The 22,737-nt window shown below is 39.7% G+C and overlaps 1 protein-coding gene across 2 annotated transcripts in view; it reads left to right on the top strand.

The window, feature by feature from the left end:
* Window positions 1–1,436: 1,436 nt before the first annotated feature.
* The window catches only part of PTGFR (prostaglandin F receptor), a 31,123-nt gene continuing 9,822 nt past the window's right edge, over window positions 1,437–22,737 (top strand). The window contains exons 1-2 of one of the 2 annotated variants that reach the window (XM_036446726.2): window positions 1,437–1,634; window positions 3,151–4,020. In XM_036446726.2, the coding sequence (XP_036302619.1) occupies window positions 3,223–4,020 (798 nt within the window). In that variant the 5' untranslated portion in view covers window positions 1,437–1,634; window positions 3,151–3,222. Of the gene's footprint in view, window positions 1,635–2,207; window positions 2,591–3,150; window positions 4,021–22,737 lie in introns of those variants that run through there. The other variant, XM_036446727.2, reaches the window with a different exon arrangement.

The raw sequence follows: 22,737 nt of genomic DNA, 5'->3' as shown, positions 1-22,737 counted from the left end.
ACTCAAACAACATTTGATAAGTGACCAGGCATAGTCCTAGGTGAGGATGGAGAGATGAACAAGATCTCTGCGGAAATTTGGTTCAGTGTGGGAGACAAAAGTAAACAGATAATTGCAATGTAAACTGATTAAGTGCTATTAATCATTAAAAAGAAAGAATAGTGCTCTATGCCATTCAATTTTTTTTACTGTGGTTTATTACATATTCTTTTCTTTTTTGAATACTAGCCATCTAGATAAAATATTATTCTACTAAACAAAATATTTGATTACTCAAATTGTTTAATTTCCCAACCATACATGAGTAATGATTTATTTTACAAGTTACAATCATATCATTAAAAAAAAACCCTCAATATCTATTATAGGGGAAAACTGTGCAATTGTTCTTTTCTACAGTTAATGGCTAATTTATGTTATCTTGCTTAAGCATTTTATGATCCTTTTTAATTTACAGGAATTTAGATGTCCCTTCTGGCTTTAGAATGGAGAAAAGAGGGTTTATTTCCATGTGGCACTGATTTTTGCCATAGGTCGTGGCACTACTGCTCTAAAATAAAAAGAGCAAAGGTCAGTGATAGATGCCCTCAGTGTTTATCTGGAAAATGAGGCCTACTTAATAGGTATGGGTCAAAACGATATCAACAAAAAGCAGGTATAGAATTAAAATGGCTAAAATTGTAATTTCTAACGAAGTAGTGGATACTTCTTGATCGTAAAATGATCCCCACAATATCTGCTAGGTTCACATCTCTTTGGGTAAACACATCACTTTTTAAACATATTCTTTTTAAATAATTAAAACGTTACTAATCCCTTATCTGCAGGTGCCCTTTAAGAATACCCCACATCCCTTCCTTTCCCCACATTACTTAGTAGCTTGAAATGCAGTCCAGCCCTCTAAGTGACAGTGAACCTAAGCAGTGACTGTTTCCATTCACAACATGTGGCTTGAATCCCCGTTTTTAGCTCCCTGAGGCTATCAGCCCCAAAGCCCTTCCTCACATACACCATCACCGGCTCCATCTTTCTACCTGGTTTCCCTACCCTATTCGAGCTGGATGTGGGATCAGTTCAGTCTGCAAACAAATTACAATCTGACAGTCCAACACGCTGTTACCACAGCTGTTTGTAAGCTGTCCTCACCTCCCCAGATTCCTAGTTTGCAGCCTTCGAGATGGCGCCTTGAGCTTGAAAACGAGTTTGTAACAAAACTTTTCTTCGCAAAGTGGTCAGGCGACGAGAGAGCAGCTCTGATGCTGGGGTGGTGGTGGTGGTGGTGGTGGGGCATAGCATGGGAGCGCGATGCCCTCATCTCCATCTCTCAGTCCATCTCTGGGCTCACGGAAAAGGGGGCGGAGAGGAGAGAGAAGAGAAAGGGGCGGAGGTCACCCTTGTCCTCCATCCCTCCCAGGCTGCAAGCGCCGCTAGGTGCTGAGGGATCCGAGGAAAGGAGCAGGACCGGCAGGTTCCGCGCAGGGGGAGCGTTCAGCGGGGCCGGCAGCGGGACTCAGCTGGAGCCCGAGCCCGAGCCCGAGCCGGGAGCGCAGCGCTGCGCCGGGCACCGTGGCGATGGCGCAAGGAGCGGCGCGCTCCTCTGCTCCGCCGTGAGCCCTCCGAGCCCGGGATGCCAGGTAACCACCCCTCCAGCCGCTGATTCCCAAGCATTGGCCTCCGGATGCTCAACTGCCACCGAGCTGTAGCCACCCCAGCCCCGGACGCCCAGGAGGGCGCCTAAGCCTGCGTGTGGCCACAAGTTTGGACCAGATGCCCGCGGTGGGGAGACCCATAGACAGAAGGGTACTCGGGCGGATCCATTCCCATTCTTAGCAGCGGCTTGAGGAACAGGTAGACAGGATCCCAGAAGAGGGAAACGGGCAAGAAGGAGATGATCCCCTTTGCGCCTGTGGTTCCCTGCCCCCCCGGCAGACCCTGAGTCCGGCACCCTGGCCAGCGCTGGCCTTTGGGGCCCCGAGCCCCTCGGGGTGGGAGGAAAACCGGCCTTTGGCGCCCCCCCCCCCCCCCCGAGGGTGGGTGGGAGGAAATCTGGCTTTTGGTGTCCCCCAGGGTGGTGGGAGGAAAACCGGCCCGCTGGTACTTGAGCGATTGCAGAAAGTTTCAGCAAGGAAGGAGGTTTGGGAAGGATGTTGCAAACAGACACATGGGGGCGGAGGGGGGCAGTAATGTGAGAAAGGCGGGCGGTGAGTAAGATTTGAAGGAGGCAGCCTGGGCAGACCCAGTCGGGCGGGTCCCGGGGCAGGCTGGTTCCAAGCATTCCCAGCCTCCGGGAAAGCTGCTTGGGAAAAGGCCAATGGGACTACCTCCCGGCGGGGTGGGTCTGGTCGTGGGTATTGAGGGTCTGTGACTCAGGCCTCAAGGCATGAAGCAAAGAGCGACGAAACATACTTCGCATCTGACGTTGCTACGTGGCTACGCTTAAGCTGTAGCTTAACCAACATCCGCTGGGCAGATGTGCGCCTCGCACACAGCTCGCCTCCCTTCCTGGGATTTCTGCGCAGGTGGCAGCTGCCCCAGAAAGCCTTCCTAGAGACTCACCGCTCTGCCTTCCCTTGGGTCGCTGGTGCGTGCGGTGAGCTGTTATTTGATCTCAATCAAAATAGTTTCAGAACTTAATTGAGGAAAGCCCCATGTAGCACCAGTGACCTTGCTGCCTCCTCCCAAGGTTTGGGGAAGCTTGTTTTGTCTGCCTGGCAAACAGGTCGTTTATCCAAGCAATAATCTGCAGTTTGGGGACAAAGCCCATTTGGGAACTCCCCTCCCCTCCAAAAAAACACAACCAAACAAACACAAACAAACAAACAAAAAACCCCAGAAACTTTAGAAGATCATCTAGTTATTTACATAGACTGGGGCTTTTTCACACTTTACTGGGTTTCAATCTCATCTTGTTAGTGACTTTGCAAACCCATCAAGAGGTTAATCAAGGGAGCCTCAGTCTCCGCAGCTTCTTTTCCTGAAAAATGAGACAGGGGACCACGGGCAGAGGTGTGCTGCCTTCAGGATGATGCAACCCTGCTTAGGATAGGTCGGCTGCATCTGATGCCTACCACAAGGGACTGGGGCCCTTCGGCCTTCTGTACTGGAGGAGCAGTTCTGCAGTGCTATCATTCCTCTGTCTTTATGCCACAGATGCTGGGAGGACAAGCTTGCACTCGTCTCAGAGGGAGATGACTTGAGCAGCCCCCGTCTATCTCCACAACCATGTCCATGAACACTTCCAAACAGCCAGTGTCTCCCGCAGCTGGGCTCCTTTCCAATACAACGTGCCAGACGGGCAACCGGCTCTCTGTCTTTTTCTCCATAATCTTCATGACGGTGGGGATCTTATCAAACAGCCTCGCCATTGCCATACTCATGAAGGCCTATCAGAGATTCAGGCAGAAGTCCAAGGCGTCCTTTCTGCTCTTGGCTAGTGGCCTGGTAATCACAGACTTCTTTGGCCACCTTGTCAACGGGACGATAGCCGTGTTCGTTTATGCCTCCGACAAAGACTGGATCCGCTTCGACCAGTCAAACATCCTGTGCAGTATTTTTGGCATCTCCATGGTGTTTTCTGGCCTGTGCCCCCTTTTCCTGGGCAGCGCGATGGCCATCGAGAGGTGCATCGGAGTCACCAAACCGATATTCCATTCTACAAAAATCACGTCCAAGCACGTGAAAGTGATGCTGGCCGGGGTGTGCTTGTTTGCTGTTTTCGTGGCTTTGCTGCCCATCCTCGGGCACCGAGACTATCAGATTCAAGCCTCGAGGACCTGGTGTTTCTACAAAACAGAACATATCCAAGACTGGGAAGATAGGTTTTACCTTCTCCTCTTTTCTTTCCTGGGGCTCTTAGCCCTCGGGGTTTCCTTCGTGTGCAATGCCGTCACAGGAGTTACCCTCTTAAGAGTGAAGTTTAGAAGTCAGCAGCACAGACAAGGCAGGTCTCACCATTTCGAAATGATCATCCAGCTCCTGGCTATCATGTGCGTCTCCTGCGTCTGCTGGAGCCCGTTTCTGGTAAGAGCCTGTGCCGAACCTCTGGACGCGTGTTGCTTTCTTCTGTGTTTCAAGTCAGAGCAAGATTTGCTGTCTTTTGCAAAGTTATTAGTCTTGGCGGGTGACGCTGCTCAATCTTTTAAATGCTGTGGTTTGTGCCTCCTTAAAACGTATGTCAGCACTCAGCCCTGGCTGTGAATGGAGCTATTGGTGAAACACAGTGTCCCTTCCCCACAAGCCCCGAGGTGAAAGCGATGTCTTTGCTAAGTGATTCTAACAGTATACTTGCAGTGCAGTTTAAAGTAGTTTTAACAGAAGTAACATCATTTTAATGTACTGAATATGATTAATTTCTAAAATGTGGGGGGAAAAATGACAACTCTAAAATACAGTATTGGAGTGGACTCCAGTCAGTCTTGCTAGAAAATCACACAGACTTTTAATTTATAGAAAAGGCATATTAGCTACTGGGTTCTTCTAAACACACAATGACCAGCTCTCAGCTGGCCAAGGGTGGTGTTGAGTGGAGATAGCTGGATAGTTCAGGTGAACTGTACACCTAGATCAGGTGAAGAAATCTCTCGTTCACAAAGCCAGTAGTGCAGGGAGAGATACGATCGGCAGGAGAGTGGAGAAATTCCACCCTTGTCATTCATTCTTTAAAAAAGCTGTGTTTAACAGCTTGTTGTTTTTAGAAGTGAAGGCTTAGGTTAAGGAATGGGCAACACATATAAGTCATTTATGTTATTTGGCAAGTAGAAGAAAAAAATATTTATGTTTGACAAGTGTGACCTTAATGCCCTTCAGTGTTTTCTTTTAGGATAGAAAGAGTGACCACATGCCATGAAAGAAAAAAAAAATTCACCTGTCCATAGCTACTGATGGCAACAAAGATAGTTTTCATTCATTTTTCTGTACCAATGGGGAAATAGGCTGGAATCCAGAGACATACAGGTGACATACAGGTAGAGGTGAGGCAAAGGGTAAGACCAAGGTATACATAACACAAAGGGCATGGTCAGACCCTCCACGTTAGTATGAAGGGGTTTGTTACTCATGCAGTTTTCCTAAGGCTCCAACAGATCCATTGCCCAAGAACTGTTGCCAGTGGAGTTTAATAAATAATCTCTGATGCACAGAAAAAAGTGCGAGAGCTGCTGACACAGACAGATCCTGTGACATCTAATTTTATTTTATAGAAGGATTTCAACTTTTTGAATATTTTTTTATTTCTATCCATATTATTTTCTCATAATTTGAATTTAGCCTGTTGAATAGTATTTCTTTTTATGTTGTTCCTGAATTTGTCCTAGGAACCCAGCCAAGATGAGGCTAAACTGGGTCTGTCAGTGGTAAGTCAAAATTTTGAGGCCTGCTTGTTATCAATGTCATAGGCCTTGAGTGAACCCAAACTCGGATCTGATCTGTGCTCGTGGTCATGGTATAGTTAGTTGAGTCTTAGCAGCTGAGAACAGTTCTGTCAACCCTTGGAATCACTTCAGTGTTCATTCCTGAAGAGCTTAATTTATGCCACTTGACTCAGGAAATTTCCTTAGAATAATGCTTCTTTTTTTCTTCTTCTTCTTAACTTTGAAATGCAGTAGGTTTTCAAAATAGAAAGTGAGTTTGAATAGAACTGAAATTGATTTGGAAGTTGGAAAGGGAATACCAAGAAGGTGAGAAAAGAGGTAGTTGAAAATATTTAAAGACTTTTTTTTTTTTTTAAAGTAAGGTCCTAGTTCTGGAGAAAAACCTTAAAAAGTAAAATATGAACTCAGAGAGAGACAGATAATATGGACACCTGAGGTAATCATTAATATTTTAGTTTTTATTTGTTCTGAGTCACCTTTAAAATTCTGCTTAGTTCTGGCTCTGATTTTGATAAAGCAGAGTGATAGGTTAACTATTGTAAGACTATGGGAAGTAGGAAATTTCATTTTTGCCATGGATATTTTGGTTTTAAGTTTTTCTCTAATGTATTTTTCTGAATTCTTGGATTCCTTCACTATTAAAATGGACATTACCATTTCACTCACATTTTGAATATATTTCTTAGTGGAAACAATTTTATTTTCATGAAACATTTTCTGAGGTCAACATTGTATTTAGCTATGAATTATTGAGACATCTATGACACCAAGGTATTAATACTTCTAAAATGCTTTGTATTATGAAAATTATTTCTGTGTAATAGATGCCTAGTAGGTATACAACAGGAACTCCTTGGTGGATTGATATTTTATTTCAAGCATTCTTTTTTTTTTTTTTTTTTTTTTTTTTTTTTTTTTTTTTTAACATATTTTATTGATTTTGTACAGAGAGGAAGGGAGAGAGATAGAGAGTTAGAAACATCGATGAGAGAGAGAGTCATCGATCAGCTGCCTCTTGCACACCCCCTACTGGGGATATGCCCGCAACCAAGGTACATGCCCTTGACCGGAATCGAACCCGGGACCTTTCAGTCCCCAAGCCGACGCTCTATCCATTGAGCCAAACCGGTCTCGGCTATTTCAAGCATTCTTTACATTCCTGGTTTCTCTTGTGCAGACATGGGTCTTCCTGGCAAGTTCAGGCTAAAGGGCTTATACAGTTAGTGGTCTGGACATAAGTGCCTTGGGCATTAGGTGAAGGCCGTTCAGACAGCTCTAAATCGAACCCTAATAAAAAGTCAGGCTTGGGAATGCCAAAATAATAGCCAACATGAATATCTCTCAGTTGAAACATTTCTCCTTTTTTTCCTTAAATGCCCAGGAGGAGTTGTATAATTGTTAATGACGGAGCCATCTGTCTATACCCTGTATTTTAAAAGCTTCTTAAGTTTTACAAATACCTCTGAAACCAGAATCCCATACATGTATGATAATGATCGCTTCTAGGCCAATGCTCTAATTTATACCACTGCCTTCTGTCTTAATGGATAAGTAGGAATTGTTGGATTTGTAATTTGAATGAATGTCTCTACACGCTCTTCCACCTGTTGTCACTGTCACTTTCAAGCTGGAAACTGGACAGAAGGTACAGGTACACACACCAAGAGGAGCAAATTTAGATGATAGAATCTGTGTTTAATAGGACTTACTGCATCAAAATTGATCAATAGTGGCATCATTTTTAAAATGATTTAAATTTGTAGCTGATGACAAAGGGGATACTTTATTAATTTTGATGACTGAGTTTAACCAATACAAAGGCAAGATGGTCATGATGTTTGTTTGATTTCTCTCTCTCTGTTTTTAATAGGCTTTGGTTTTTCTTGATTAGTTTTAGATTTACTGTAAAATAAAATGGAAAGCACAGAGTTCACATTTACCCCCTCATATCTCCATCTAACCCCCAGTCATCCTTATTAACATCTTGCATTGGTGACATACATTTGTTACAATTTATGAGTAAGTACTGAATACATTTTTATTGATTAAAGTCTCTAGTTTACATTAGGGTTTTCTTTAGTATTTTACATTGTGTGGCTGTTGAAAATATATATTGACATATTTCTACTGTTATGTGCCCTAAAAATCCCCTGTGGTGTTTTTCTTTTTAATTTGTGTCATTTTTCCTAAGGGAAAAATATAAATGTGTGGATTGAGATCAGTAGTACAATCATAGTATTAGTTTAAAATATATATTGTTAATGACTTTTTATAGTATTTTTATAATATCTGGGTTTTATAATTTTAAACATGGTTAACACATATCAATTATCCTAATTATAATCCCAACTGAAAAATACAGAAAAGCACAATAGGCATTTATTAGCTGATAATTCCATTTAGTAATAAGTTAATACAAAAATCTTTCAAAGTCTAATAGTAATAATAAATTGTGTTGTGTGCATATGAGGTGAATCATTTTCTCTAATAAATAACTCTTCAAGACATTTTTCCAATGTTTCTTAAGTGAGGGGAAAAAGACATTTACTAGTGCTATCAAGTAATATTTCCTTAATATTATTTGTTTCTGTTTTTATACAGGTAATGATTCTTTTAAAAGTTTCATTTCTAGGATATATAGCTCTAAAAGGAATTTATTATTATTGCTATGCTTATTTCACCAGCTTGGTAGAGCAATAAATACTTGTTGACTGGCTGACTGTAACCTAAGTAGTATGAATGTCAAGAGATTGCAAATGATTGACCAGAATGTGGATTCTGAGTTTTGTAGGTAGCAGTTAATAAAACAAATACTGTAACCAAATGGTAGTTTTTCATCTGTTCCCTAAGTTAGCAACTATACACTTCTGACACTATTAAACTTCTTTTACCTTCTCTTCTGAGATAGAAGATCATTTTGAATTGGGAAAGGAAATATAAAGTATATGAAGAACCAAATGGTTTCTTATGTAGGTGAGTTTTACCTCAGAAATATGTTTTATTAAATATGTTTACAGCAGTAGAGTTTGAATATGATTTTTCTAAGAGTTTATGTTAGTATTTCTAGTCAATGTAGTTAAACATTTGGTCACTAAGATGTTTGTCAATATAAATCAAAGTCTTGGGTGGTTAATTGAACTTTGACTGAATTACCAAAGGTATTGGCAGCATAATGACCAGGTCTGAGAGGGACAATGGCAAATGATGGAGCCAAACAACGTCATAGCACATCTTGACTCACAGTGAAGATTGTTTTCTTTGAAAGGTGGGCCCTCATTTTCGTATTTAATAGCTGTGTCATGGAAACCTGTGTAGTGTCTGTGCATTTGCCACTACACTGAAAGAAATGGTTAGTGGATGTACACATTTAAGTATAAAGGAAATGTGAAAATGTATACACATGCACATATATAACATGTACATATGCAAATGATTTACCCAGTTAAGAAAATTAATTGAACAATCAATCCACCATTACATCTAAATGTCCCAAAAGAAGGGGCTGCTAAAGGATTTCATTCTAAAGTTAAAAACAAAATGGATTCTTTTGTAGTTTTTGTGTCAGAACCTAGAAGGTATGTCTTTTTGATTTATTCCTGGGATGCTGCTGACTTTAGAGGCATTACTGTCATACCTTGTTTCAGGGGGTTTCCTTTGGAAGCTGCATGTGTTCCCATGTTTGGAATTTGGAAGCAGCCATGATGTTGTCTGGATAAAGGACTGATGATGATATTTGGGTTCTTTTCTATTCTAGACAATTCTTAAAACAACCCAGACCCTTAGAACTCAAAATTCATATCAAGAAGAACAAGTATATTTTAGAACTATATTAACATAGTGTACATGATGGGAATTCAGGCTGCTTTTGTGTTTGGGTGGGGATAGAATAAATGGCATGAGGTCGATGACAGTCACTGGCAGAGGACTAGCTCTAGGCCAGTGGTCAGCAAACTCATTAGTCAACAGAGACAAATATCAATAGTACAGTGATTGAAATTTCTTTTGAGAGCCAAATTTTTGAAACTTAAACTTCTTCTAACACTGCTTCTTCAAATAGACTCGCCCAGGCCATGGTATTTTGTGGAAGAGCCACACTCCAGGGGCCAAAGAGCCGCATGTGGCTCACGAGCTGCAGTTTGGTTACCACGGCTCTAGACTATTTGGGAGCACATTCCTGTCCCTGAGCTTTGGTGTCCTCTTCCTGACCCCTCTCTTAAATGTCATCTGCTCTATCTAGGCTATCTTAAAGTGCACCCTCTCTCTTCTTTCTTCCCTCCCTCTGCTTTATATCTCTCCTAGCACTTACTAGTAGTTTCTGATGACATAGGCTACCTTTCTTGGCTTTTGTCTGTAGGGCTGGAAGCTCCTTGAGCGGAGGGACCTTGTTAATTGCTATCCTCAGTTCCTGGACCAATGCTCGGTACATCGTTGGGGTCAGTGAGAATTTGTTAAATGAATTTTGTGTAAGGAAGGACTCACTCAGTCCGTGGCAGTACTCGTCTCCATTCAGGAGCCACTCTCCAATAAGGGCATGACTCAGTTGGTCAGCCTCAGGGACACTTCTACCTCCACTGGGAATTTGCACTGGAAGGGTCAGAGACGGGGAAATGTGATCTGAGGTCCCCAGGAGTATTAGCTGGGAGTGGAGTTCTGGAGAATCCTGAACATTCCACTGTTTGAATTTGGTGCTAGAATCTAGGAATTTTGTCAGCACCCAGAGGAATTTCATGGATCAACTATGATCATGTTATTCTATTATGGTAATACTAGAGGCCTGGTGCATGGATTTGTGCACACTGAAAATAAATTAATTAGAAGAACTATTTTAGAGACTGGGGAGGGACCTCAGGAGGTTGGCCAGCCTGGGAGGGACTGCAGGAGGGCTCCAGGGTATGTCCAGCCTGTTTCACCGAGTCCCAATCGGCCAGATCCCAGCAGCAAACTAACCTACCAATCGAAACATCTGCCCCCTGATGGTCAGTGCACATCATAGCAACCAGTCGAATGGTTGAATGGTTGGACACTTAGCATATTAGGCATATATATATTTGTTTACAAACGATTTGTTTACAAGCGATTCCCTCTGTTAGTCTTGGTCCTTGGTGGCTAGGTTCTGCATTATTGGTTTGTGTTTTAGTTTCTACAAACAGTAGGCCATAAACCAATGTTTGTTGAATGAATAAACTAGGAATCAAGTATCGAATGAGAAGTGTTAGACTAGGTTATATGACTTACTCTAAGTTATTTTTGTCCCATCATCTTTAGCATTGCTTCTCTCTGTACATGCACACATTTCTCCGCCCAAATGTATTTATTTATTTTTTATTGATGCTTTATCTTTGAGGGCATCCTGTCAGGAGACAAAATTTCTTTGAGTAAAGATCTACAAATATTTTTCTCTCATTGACATAAATACAATCTCTATAGGAAGTGTTGAATGTTTTCTATAAAACAGGTTTGCTTACCCCAAGTCTCTACCAGCTGGCTCAGTGAACCTATGGCTCATTTTGTATTGCTAATGGTAGGTTTTATATTCACAGAGGAGTAATTCTCAGAAAACTCCAACAGACCTATTTAGTGGACACTGTGGTGCCCCACCCAGCTACCTTTTGGGTGAGTCTTGCTCTTGGAGAAATTACCCTCCACCAAGGGGAGCTGCCTTCCCCATGGTTTGCTCGCTTCTCTTTGGTCGCTCTGTGGGCAGTGACAGGTGGATATAGGGATACAGAGAATGTACCCCCTTCCCTCATTTGGGACATTTCAGAAGGTCCTCCATGCTACAGAGCTTTCTGGGGCCTTTCTTGCACCTGGATTGCAATTTTGCTTTTCTCTATGCCAAATCCTGCCCCCATCACTGCCTCACACTCCCCAGAAAACTTTCTACATGAGATTTCTGTTTCAGAGTCTATTTCCTGCAGAGTTTTGCTCAGGACAATCTTCCAGAAGTCCATAGTTCATACAGTATCTAAATATGAAATATAGACTTTATTGCACATAGTTTTCAGTGACTTAATCAATATACTGAGGTATGTGTGAGCCTTTGGAATTAAACTCATTTGAGAATATTATCCCCTTTCATGGAGATGTATGGTGTAAGAGTGGATCAGCAAAGGCCAATCTATTGAAACAAGACAGCCCTAGGTTGAGAATTTACCCTAAAATCTGTTGCTCCTGATATGCACAGTGGTCTAGAATATTTTGGTATTTAAATTCATTTACTCTTGGCAAAGCATGACTGCCTGTTTTTATGGAGAAAGTCTTATAAAAATCCCAAAGAGACTGTAGACACTGAGACAGTATTTATAAATCATTACTTGAGCAATTCAAGTCTAAATAAATCAGAAACATGTGGATTAAATTTATAACCTCCTGGGTATAAAGATCTTGTCGATATATGTGTTTTGAGGTTTTTATTAGGCTCCCAAACATTTGAAGAACAATTCAAGACATTGATAAGCCTAAAATATCTTTGCATTACCAATTTTAATTTTATTTGCTTAGTCTTATCCTTACAGGAGGTATATAAAATGTATTCCATTTGTATCTGCTTTGCAAGGCATTTCTAATCACACCCAATTTTACCTAGTATATCAGTGCTATTTACCTATATTTAGAGGGGACTTTTTTCTAATAGGAGAAATGTGTCTCTTCTGTGTGCAAATATTACCTTTCAAAACTTGTGTAAATTTGTCATTCGGTGTGTCCTCTGTCCTGGGAATAAGGATGCTGCCACAGAGGAGTGGATGCACTTGTAGCTTTGTGCAGAGAGGGAGGTGACTCTTCTCACTTCTCCTGCTATTGAACCCCCAAATACAATTCAGAATGTGGGATGCCAAATACAGTTCAGGCTGTAGTGTGGCTGTGGTGTGATGGTGAAGGAGGCAGAGATAGTCAGGTTATGTAAGAGGATTAATTTTAGCTTTTTGTGCATGGTCCCCAGTTAAGCCTTCCCTTTAGAATACTACAGGTACCCAAGTGCAGGCAAAGGACAGGGTCCCAGCCCCACCACCTCTTCGCTGTGACCTGGAGTCACTCTAAGCCAATTTTGTAGATCTGTGAACTTATTATAAGGGTAGTACTTTAAAGTACTAACCAAAAAAAAAAAAAGCGACCTTTTTACAATCTTATAACATAGCCATTGGCACATAGTAAATGCTCAACAAAATCCAAGAATCCTCAGAAAGCCTATTGCTATTGTTGCCACCCTCCATCTCAATTAGAAACAGTTATCTGTGTTACTTTAGATGTTTTCTATTTGCTCCTCTATTAGGAGGGTTTGGTTGTAGTGGAAAGGAACAGAGGGAACCTGTAGCTTCAGAACACTTTCTTGGACATTTCCAATCGAAGTTACTTCACTATCTCACCAGAAGTGAAGATGTCATCCACTCATCTTTCACATGTTATTCAAACTTAAATAAACTAATAATTTATGATGATAATGATGTTTAAGGTATTAATTTATACATTATTGGAATCCAGTTAAAAGGAGCAAACAAAAAATTATTGAGAGCATTATATATAAGGCACTATTCTTGGAGTTATATTTGCAGGGATTTAAATATAAAGTTCTTTCCTAAAAGAACTTATAATTCAGTTGGAGTAAGCAACATACCCATTCTAATAGTTAAGATATTAGCTCGTGGAGAGGCAATATAATGTAGTAGTTGAGTATGGGTTCATCCAGCCAGTGTGGCTCAGTTGATTGAGCATCATCCCATGCCCGAGGAGGTCAGATTCCCAGTCAGGGCACATGGCTGGGTTGATCCCCAGTAGGGGGCATGCAGGAGGCAAACAATCAATGTTACTCTCTCATCAGTGTTTCTATCTCCCTCTCCCTTCCTCTCTTGGAATCAGTAAAAACAATTATTTTTCCCCTCAAGAGTTTGGGTTCAAGTCCTATTTCTTCCACTTCCTGGCTATGTGACTATTACCACTCTGCCTCAATCTCCTCCTTTGTAAAATAGATATAGTAATAGTACCTGCCTCACTGGACTGTTGTGAGGACTAAATGAGTTAATATATGTAATTTGAATAGTGCCTGACCTAGAAAGTACCATATCCTTCAGTTATTATACTATTACTAGAGGCCCAGTGCACAGATTCGTGCACCGGTGGGGTCCTTCAGCTTGGCCTGCAGTGATCGGACTGAAACTGGCTCTCTGATATCCCTTGAGAGGTCTTGGATTCTCAGATGACACACCCCAAAATCAGGCTCCTTCCTCCCTGGTTCTGGGTATGTCACCTGAGAACCACAGCTGCCAAGTCACCGCAGCTCAGCAGCTCCTGGGTTGAACATCTGCCCCCCCTGGTGGTCTTTTTGCATCATAGTTACCAGTTGGATGGTCAAATGGTTAGATGGTTACTTAGGCTTTTATATATAGATCTATATCTATATCTGTATCTATATCTATATCTATACCTATACCTATATCTATATATCTATATATTTATCTCATTATTGTTGATGTGACTATTAAATATTGATGCTGCCAGCCAATAATTTGGTGCTCCACAAGTAATTATATGTATATTTATTTGTCAAATATTTATTACCATGTGCCAGGCAGTGTTCTAGATACTAGAATAACAATCTCTGTGATTTAACTTTTCACAGTACCTAGGGCTTTAAACAGCAGTACTTCTAGAAAATGAAAAGAGAGGACATGTGTAGGAAATTGAAATATGAAGATGTTCAATTATATTTTTTGTTAGAATAGCAGGTATTCTGTTGTGAATGTATATGGATGAGATTATTTTTGATTACTTATAAAAGGGAAAACATTCTATAGTACATCATTTAGAAGGAAAAATTACTGGAAATAAATGTGATCCTAAGTTAAATAATGTAAATTGTAAAAACCAAAAAAGAAAAGAGATATTGTATATGTGTCCTAGTGCTACAAAAATCAGTGAATAAGAAACTCTTTAGTATTTGAGACAGGCTTGGACAAAATTAGAATACAGTAGGTTGTAATAAGTTAATATTAAATACTAGGAAAATTTTCTAATGAAATGAAACATGAGCTTCATTAATTCAGATCATGAAAAATTAATAATTCAAATTAGTATTTTATTCAGCCTTTTGATAACAAAAGTGACTCCAGACTAGAACAGAAATAAATGGTGAAATAGAACATTACAAAAATCACCAACTCTTTCTAAGAATTTAGGTTAAGGAAGTGTTAGAGGGCTGAATATAAGGAAGAAAATTTCTGTGAATATTAATAATACTGTATCAATGAATAAAATTTAAAAATTCATGTGTGCTTTAATTTACTTGTTAATTTGATTTATTCTTTCAGCAGGCCTTTGCTGACAAAAAGCTGGGTGTCTCTCCAGTTGAAAATGAATCAGAGAGACAGAAACCTGACCTGGGAAAATAATTCAGAGGCAAATTCTAACAATAATACTTTCTAGCTCCTTTATTTTAACCACCATCTTTGAACTCTCTTCTCCAATCACCAACTCTTACACATACCTTTCTTTTTATTTCTTTCCACTTTTAATATAGAACAAAAATAACTATCATATTTTTCTGGCCTTGCCTGGGAGCAAGGCAGAGGGTTAATTGCATTAGTAATAGTGGAGGAATCTTTGGGCCCCAAGGTACATCGATAAATCTTAAATAATAGTGCTGCTGTAGCAGCTGCAGCAACAGTAGTTATTACTGTTATTACCTTGATTAGATATTCCCTTAGCTTGCTTCTTGCATTTATATTCATGGCAGCAGCAGACCAGAAAGCAAGGAAAATAAAAAGCACACGAATGATGAGAGACAATGCAGGAGACGGGAGAGGAGCATGGAGAAGGCTATGCAGGAGCAGCAAGCTGGCCGCATGCAGGTGGAAGGGCCGAGAGAGGCACTTGCATGTTTTAGGAAAGCGATTGGAAAGATTAGGTCTCCCTTTTTTTCCATAGACTTATTCTCTGTATTGAGGAATATTAAATTTTGTGTATTATATTTCCTCAAACTACTTTTAACAAGGCATTGTTTTCTTTATAACATCTTATAGTAAAAATAAAATATGGTAAGCTATAAATTAAAATTTTAAAAAATTTTAAGTACTGTCTGGATAACAAAAAACAGATATTATCCTATATAATAAAACCCTAATATGCAAATTGATTGAACAGTGGAATAACTGGTGACTATGATGTGCACTGACAACCAGGGGGCAGATGGCTCAATGCAGGAGCTGCCCCTTGGTGGTGAGCGTGCTCCCCTGGGGGAGCACCGCTTAGCCAGAAGCTGGGCTCATGGCTGGAGAGTGCAACAGTGATGGCAGGAGCCTTTCCTGCCTCCGCTGCAGCCGGGCAGTAGGAGCGAGGGGTCCCAGACTGCGGACTGCGAGAGCCCAGCTTCTGGCTGAGTGCATGGACCACAAAGGGGGCAGCTCCTACGTTGGTCGTTCCACCTTTCAGGCCTAAGCTGGCAGGTGGACCTCCCCTGAGGGGTCACATACTGTGAGAGAGTGCAGGCTGGGCTGAGTGATCCCCTCTGAGTAATCGAATTTCATGCATAGGCCTCTAGTTCCAATATAAAAGCAGTTGTTTCCCCAGGCTCATGGTTAGCCTTTTCATTTAGTATTTTAATTTATAAAAGTAGTGAATTAATCAATAATTTCTTTTGTGGTTACGGCTTTCTGTTTCATGTTAGGAGATACTTTTCTCAGGCTAAGACAATATCAGTATTCATCTTTTTAATCTTATATAGCACTTTTGCCATTTCATTTTTTGTGCTCTTGGTTTTAGTACATTTACAGTTTATTTTGGTTTAGTTTGCAAGTTAATAATATGAATTTTCTTTTGAATGGTTAACTAGTTGTCTCAAAATTACTTATTGAATGATCTGTCTGCAATTGTTTTAAATGTCTACCTTTATTATATCTGAAATTCTTAAGTGTGTTTGGATCTTTCTGGACTCTGTATTACATCTTACTGAGCTATCTTTAACTTTATATACAACTGCCATCTTCTTCAGATTTTACTGAGACTTGTGTGCAGTGTATCAATTACAATGTAGAGTACCCCCACTTGTTATCATTATCTATCTGCCCTATTAGTAAAGTCATGTTTTGAATACTATTTCAGCAGTTTCTTCATAACAGTATATAAGATAGCACTGACTTAACACTTTTATTTTTATTGTGACAAAATACACATAAAATTTTACTATTTTAACCACTTTAAAGGGTATGATTTATTTTCAATGAGCACATTCACAGTGTTGTGCAACCACCACCACTATCTTGTCCAGAATATTTTTACTCGCTCCAGAAGGAAATCCCATAGACGTACAGAGCATTGTATAGTTTAATAACTTAACAATTTCTTATACTAACTTTTAAAACTTACAGTTTTCAAATTAGTCAACTTCTTATCAGATTTCGTAAATATTTTTATGGGCTTATGAAAAGAATCCACATTTTCTCTCCCTCTCTCTCTCTCTCTCTCTCTCTCTCTCTCTCTCTCTCTCTCTCTCTCTTAAGTTACAAAGCACAATCCATAGCTGTTAAATCAAGAATATTTTATAGGGTCCCATTTCCTTATTTTTAACTATCGTGACAAATCGTTTTCTCAGTTTATATATTTATTTCTAATAGGTTTCAGTGGTTTTGGATTTCAATGTAATGTCACCAGAGATCAAACATTCATGTCTGTTCTATCTTTGTTGGGAATTTTCTCCTTTTATAAATCTCAGTAACCTTCCCTTTCCACTTTAAAACATTTTGCCTTGAATTCTTCTTTATCTTATACTGAAGGTAAGTATTATTATTGAAATTATAACATAGACTTTTTGAGTATGTTGCATTTTCTTGTGCATTTACTATTACAGGTATCATCTAAGAAACTTCTAATGCCATTTTTGTTGTTGTTGTTGTTGTTAATCCTTACCCGAGGATATTTTTTTTATTGATTTTTAGGGAGAGTGGGAGAGGGAAAGACAGAGAGAAACATTGATGTGAGAGAAACACATTGATTGGTTGTCTCCTGCATGAGCCCTGACCATACCTGCAACCAAGGTATGTGCCCTTGACAGGAATTGAACCCTGACCCTTTGGTCTGCAGGCTCTATCCACCGAGGTAAACTGGCTAAGGCTCTAATACCACTCTTATTAATGCAATACAGAATCATGATAATATTCAAACTGAATAAGTAGAGCATTTCTTTGCCACTGTCATGCCCCCAATACCTCTGGGCTTAGTCCCAGATATCTGATAGTAAAAACAACAACAACAACAACAAAATACCGTCAGGAGTCAATTTCCTCTATTATATAATATTGCCTGTATTCTAGTAACTGCGTTGGTTCATTAACTTGGGAACTATGAAGTTAAATCAGTAGGGAGTGAAATAATCGAAGACTATGGCTATATTTTCAGTTTAGAAAACAGGTCAGTTCTGCCTCAACCCAGGAAAATTCCACTGCAGACACCAGCAGAACTCTCCACCTGTAATTGGACTGGCCCTTTCCCAGTTCTGCTTAGGCAGGGTTTTTAGTTTGGAATTGGCCAAAACTAGGAAGGAACTTCTGAGAACATTTCTCCCACATAGCATTTCCTTTGGATCTGCTTCAATTAGAATGCGCTTTTGGGGAAAACGTGGGTTAGAACTGCATATAGGGAGCAAGAACTGCGTGCATGCCTTCTGACTCCTCTTTTCCAAATTGCAGCACAGAAGTAGCAACAGGCATCTCTGTCAGTATTCCTGTGCTCATTGCCGTGGGCAGAAGATCAGTTTCTGATACAGTTTAACCTTTCCATGCTTCTCTATTGACATTTTGTGACTGACAATGTCAATATTTCTCTCATGTACTATTTCTGAACCAAAAAAACTACCCTATATACCAAAGAATTTTTTAAAAATTCTATAGTCTTTATAAACTTTGATAGTACCAGGTGGTTTTAAAGCTGTTATAGAGCATGTGGAGATATTTTTCTCCACTGAAAGTCTAAAGCAGACTGTACCTTATTTCAAGGGAATATAAAAAACTGCTGTTTTCAGTCAATAAAATATAGCAAGCAGTTCTAAATTCATGGCACTTAGAGGAGATCTTTGCCTTTTCCCTTCATCTCTCTAAGCTCATAGCAGGCTGACCTATGGATACAGATGCTGAAGCCAGCTTGCGAAAAGCTTTTTTGGGTGGTGGGAAAGACAACAGTTTGTCTAAGATTAATTTCCATTGTGTGCTGCTTACCTTCTCCCTATTGCCCACTTTAGGTTTGTTTGTCTAAGGCAAATAGTAGTAATATAAAAGCCAGTCTGCTTACTAAGACAATTTTAGATTAATGTGGATTTCTACATTGTCTGTTTAGCAAGCCATTTTGTACTTGGTCATAAAGATGAATGGATAACCTGTTTTGCCTATATTGCTGCCCTTGTCTCTAACACCTCCCTTAAGTACGAATTGACAGTAATATGTGACTGCAGCACTGATGCCACTTTTCTCTTGGACCTCTTGGTTTGAATTACATGGTTGCCTAACTCACGTTGAAATCCATTCAACTCACTCAGAGATTATTTATCTAGTAAGCAGCATAAAGAGACAAGGAAGCTATGAATCGAGAATCATGCTTCAGAGTGATTTCTGAATGATACACTGTGTAATCAGGTACCAAGCAAAGCATAGAAACCGATGAGTTCTGAGATATTTGTCTGTTACCATCCCTCCCCCCAACTCCATATGAATCCTACAATAAGGCCAAGACACTAAAAAACTATTTCAGCTTTAAGAATAAAGGTCAATATACTGTATATATATTTTTAATCCTCACCTGAGGATATGTTTTATTGATTTTTAGAGAGAGAGGGAGGAAGAGAGCAGGAGAGAAACATCGATGTGAGAAACATCGGTTAGTTGCCTCCTGTACATACCTAACTGGGAATCGAATCACAACCCTCTGGGTCTGAGAATGACGCTCCAATCAACTGAGCCATACTGGCCTGGGATGGTCAGTATCTTGGAAGACCACCTGGATTGGGGGGAAACAATCAGGATCCTTCCCTGAAGTGGGTAGAGGGAGAACCCCAGTCGTAGGCCTCCCTACTCAGTGACAGACCTACCCATCAGAAGTGGGGAGGGAAGAATGAATGTGCTGTCATGACTCTAAGAACAGGTAAAAGTAGTTCCTTAAATAATGCTTTTATAATTAAAATAAGTAAAACCGAACACTCATATATTAAATGCTTATTAAGTAAGATATCAGGTATTTTTTTCTTCTAAAATTGCTAGAAGGAAGCCCATTGTTTCATAAGTACAATGCCAATATTGCATAGTTTAGCATGGAGTGTAGTCAAAAGTATATGTGACTGGTGGCTAAAAATCATGTTTCTAAGAAGAATATGTTATTTCAGCACATTACACGAATCCAAATCTGAGTTTACTAGTTCAGAAAAATCTTGATTTGTTTTTATTTAATTTATAATGATTTTCCTTAGGAAACCTGCTTTGCTTATTTTAGTGCACATTTTAAATCTCTCTTTCTATGGATAAAATACATCTAATTCTATATAATCATGACAGAATAAAAGTCACATTCTCCTACTCTATTTCCTGTAGTGCCCGGAAGGCTCTAGGAATATGCAGCTCATTTGTTAGAATCCTTTAATCATAAATGAAATTAGTAACAACATTCTTATAGCTCTGGTATATAATTGCATATGATATCACATAAGGATTTTATTTGTAAGATGTTATTTTTGAAAGAAAAGAGTAAAGTTTTTGAAATATTACTTATATTGGTGATGACCATTTTAAATGTAAAGTTCTTGCTTAAAATGTGATTTTAGAATGTCAGAATCAATTAGTTAAAACTCCCCATCATCTCCCCCTTCCACTCTCTCTAAAAAAATCAATGGAAAAAATATCCTTAGGTGAGGATTAAGAACAAAATATTTGCTTTGCTTCTTCCTTCCAGAGCATTGACAATGCACTTAGCCACCTACCTTTCTCTGTCCCCTATCTAAATGGGTCTCAATTAATCTGGAAAAATTTAAAAAATCAAATTAAAAATAACATGGCAGCTTTGTTAGTTGGTTTTGAGTATTAAAAATAACCTAGATTTTGTGCAGAATTTTTTTTACCCTCTGAGACATCTTTTTTCTTTCCTCTTTTGTCATCAAAAGGTTAAAGCCCCATCTAGAGGAGAAAAGTCCTTGCTGGATGTTGTGGGGGACCAGTGAGGCTTTGATTAAAACCAGAGAGTGCCATGAGGAGCCAGTTCCAGAATTCTGATTACAACAAAACAAAGTTTTATCTTGAAAATGTGTTCATGTCTTACTGAACAGCTTGTTTATTTCAAACGTCTTGCAAAATCTGACAGTTTTGCCATCAAGACACTACTGTTTGCAGACAGACTCAGACATGTTGGCAGCTGGAGGATGCCATTGCCTTTGACTTTTAAAGAGAGCGGAAGATGTGACCTTAGTGAGAAGTCACTGCAAAAAAGTAATTAAATCCATAAATATAATACATTTAGAAATGCTCATTCTTCTATTCATTAAATATCTTTCTCAGTGCCCTCTGTGTATCAGATAGTTCCAGGTGCTAAAGCTCTGGTGCTGATGAGAAGGGCAGCATACCCTCTTCCAAAGAGGTTACATTCTCCCAGGGGAGGGGTAAGAAGAGGGAACGCCAGGGGTTGGAGCTCTTTGGAGAGAGATAAGTAAACAAATAACAGGATGTTTTCAAATAGTGGAAAGTTCTGTTCCTGCGGGTGGAGATAGGTTGGATGGTCAAGGAAGACCTTCTCATGAGGACAGCCCTCAATGACAAAAGGAGCTAGCCATGAGACAGGGTGGGCAGGCAGAGGAAAAAACTAGCACAAAAACCAGTGCTGGGGCCCTGGCCAGGTAGCTCAGTGGGTTAGAGCATCTTTCCGATATGCCAATGTTTGATCTCCAGTCAGGGCACATACATGAATCAAAAGCGAATGCATAAATAAGTGAAAAACAAGTTGATCTCTCTCTCTCTCTCTCTCTCTCTCTCTCTCTCTCTCTCTCTCTCTCTCTCTCTTATAAAAATTTTAAAATCTTGTAGTGAGGGACAAAAGAAAGGCTATTAACTAGAACAAAGGGATCTTAGGTGAAGGTGGTAGGACTTGAGGATAAAGAGGAAGAAAGGGAGGGTCAGATTGTCTAGATTTGTAGGCCTCGGAGAGTTTGGGTTAAAATTTGGTGGGAAACCATTTGAGGGTTTCTTAACAAGTGAAATATATCACCCGATGCATGGCTTAAGAAGAGCTTGTTGGTTGCTGGACAGAAAATGGGTTACAATGGAGCAGAAATATAGCAGAAAGTTGTTTGCTTAAAATTTCATTTGACACAGGAACAGTGAATTAATTACTTTGCTAGAACTTATATTGGGAAGCAAAGCAAATAATAAATCATTGTTAAATTAAGATTAGCTTTTGGGTAACAAGGAAAATACTTTCAAAATGATTCTCATGAAATAAAATTCTATTTTGTGGCAAAAATTTTAAAGAGAACATATTTAGCTATACTTTATTCTACTTGCTTGATAATCTCAATATATTTTTCTGCTGGTTTAGCAAAGGGCATTTTGACTATCTTTCATTTAGTTAAGAATATGAAATTATCAATTTGCATTTTGCTTTTGAGATGAAGTTATTTGGCTCTCTTTTAATCACCCACACGTGTGAACACATACAAATTAGATCATTCCATGTTTTAGTTATAAAATGATTTTGTTTCTTGCTGAAACCAGTTTGGCTCAGTGGAAGAGCGTTGGTCTGGAGACTGAGAGGCCCCGGTTCAATTCCAGTCAAGGGCATGTACCTTGGTTGTGGGCACATCCCAGTAGGAGGTGTGCAAGAGGCAGCTGATCGATGTTTCTCTCTCATTGATGTTTCTAGTTTTCTATCTCTCTCCCTTCCTCTCTGTAAAAAATCAATAAAATATATTTTAAAATGATTTTGTTTCTTGACCCCAGAAATGCCCTAATAATTATTTACTACAAAAGAGAAATTTTCAGCCTTTGCTGCATTTGTGATTTTAGTATGAGGATGTACATGCACATACTCTTATAGGAGAGTGTATCTTAGATGTCAGATGAGCTATGGGTATGGAGTTTCCATTTCCCTTGGTTGGAATTTATTTAGGCTTTGAATCTGGAATTAAAAAAATACCATTGGCTTTAATGTCAAAGTTCTCACTGTTTAAGCTGCGTAAAACATAAACGCAGAATATCAATTTATTTTGCAGACCTTTTCTCTAGGACCTTGGAATATTCTAAAATTTCCCCACAGAAGTGAATCTTCCTGGGCATGGAAAGAGAAATGGCCCCACCTGATGAGCCTCAGCAAATTCTGACTCAAGAAGAGGCTGTGCTTCTGAGTCAAGGTGCTT

This window comes from Pipistrellus kuhlii, unplaced genomic scaffold, assembly GCF_014108245.1.
Source record: "Pipistrellus kuhlii isolate mPipKuh1 unplaced genomic scaffold, mPipKuh1.p scaffold_m20_p_2, whole genome shotgun sequence".
Classification (NCBI taxonomy): domain Eukaryota; kingdom Metazoa; phylum Chordata; class Mammalia; order Chiroptera; family Vespertilionidae; genus Pipistrellus; species Pipistrellus kuhlii.
Note: the sequence above shows the minus strand (reverse complement) of the source record. Positions and strands in the feature narration are given on the sequence as shown.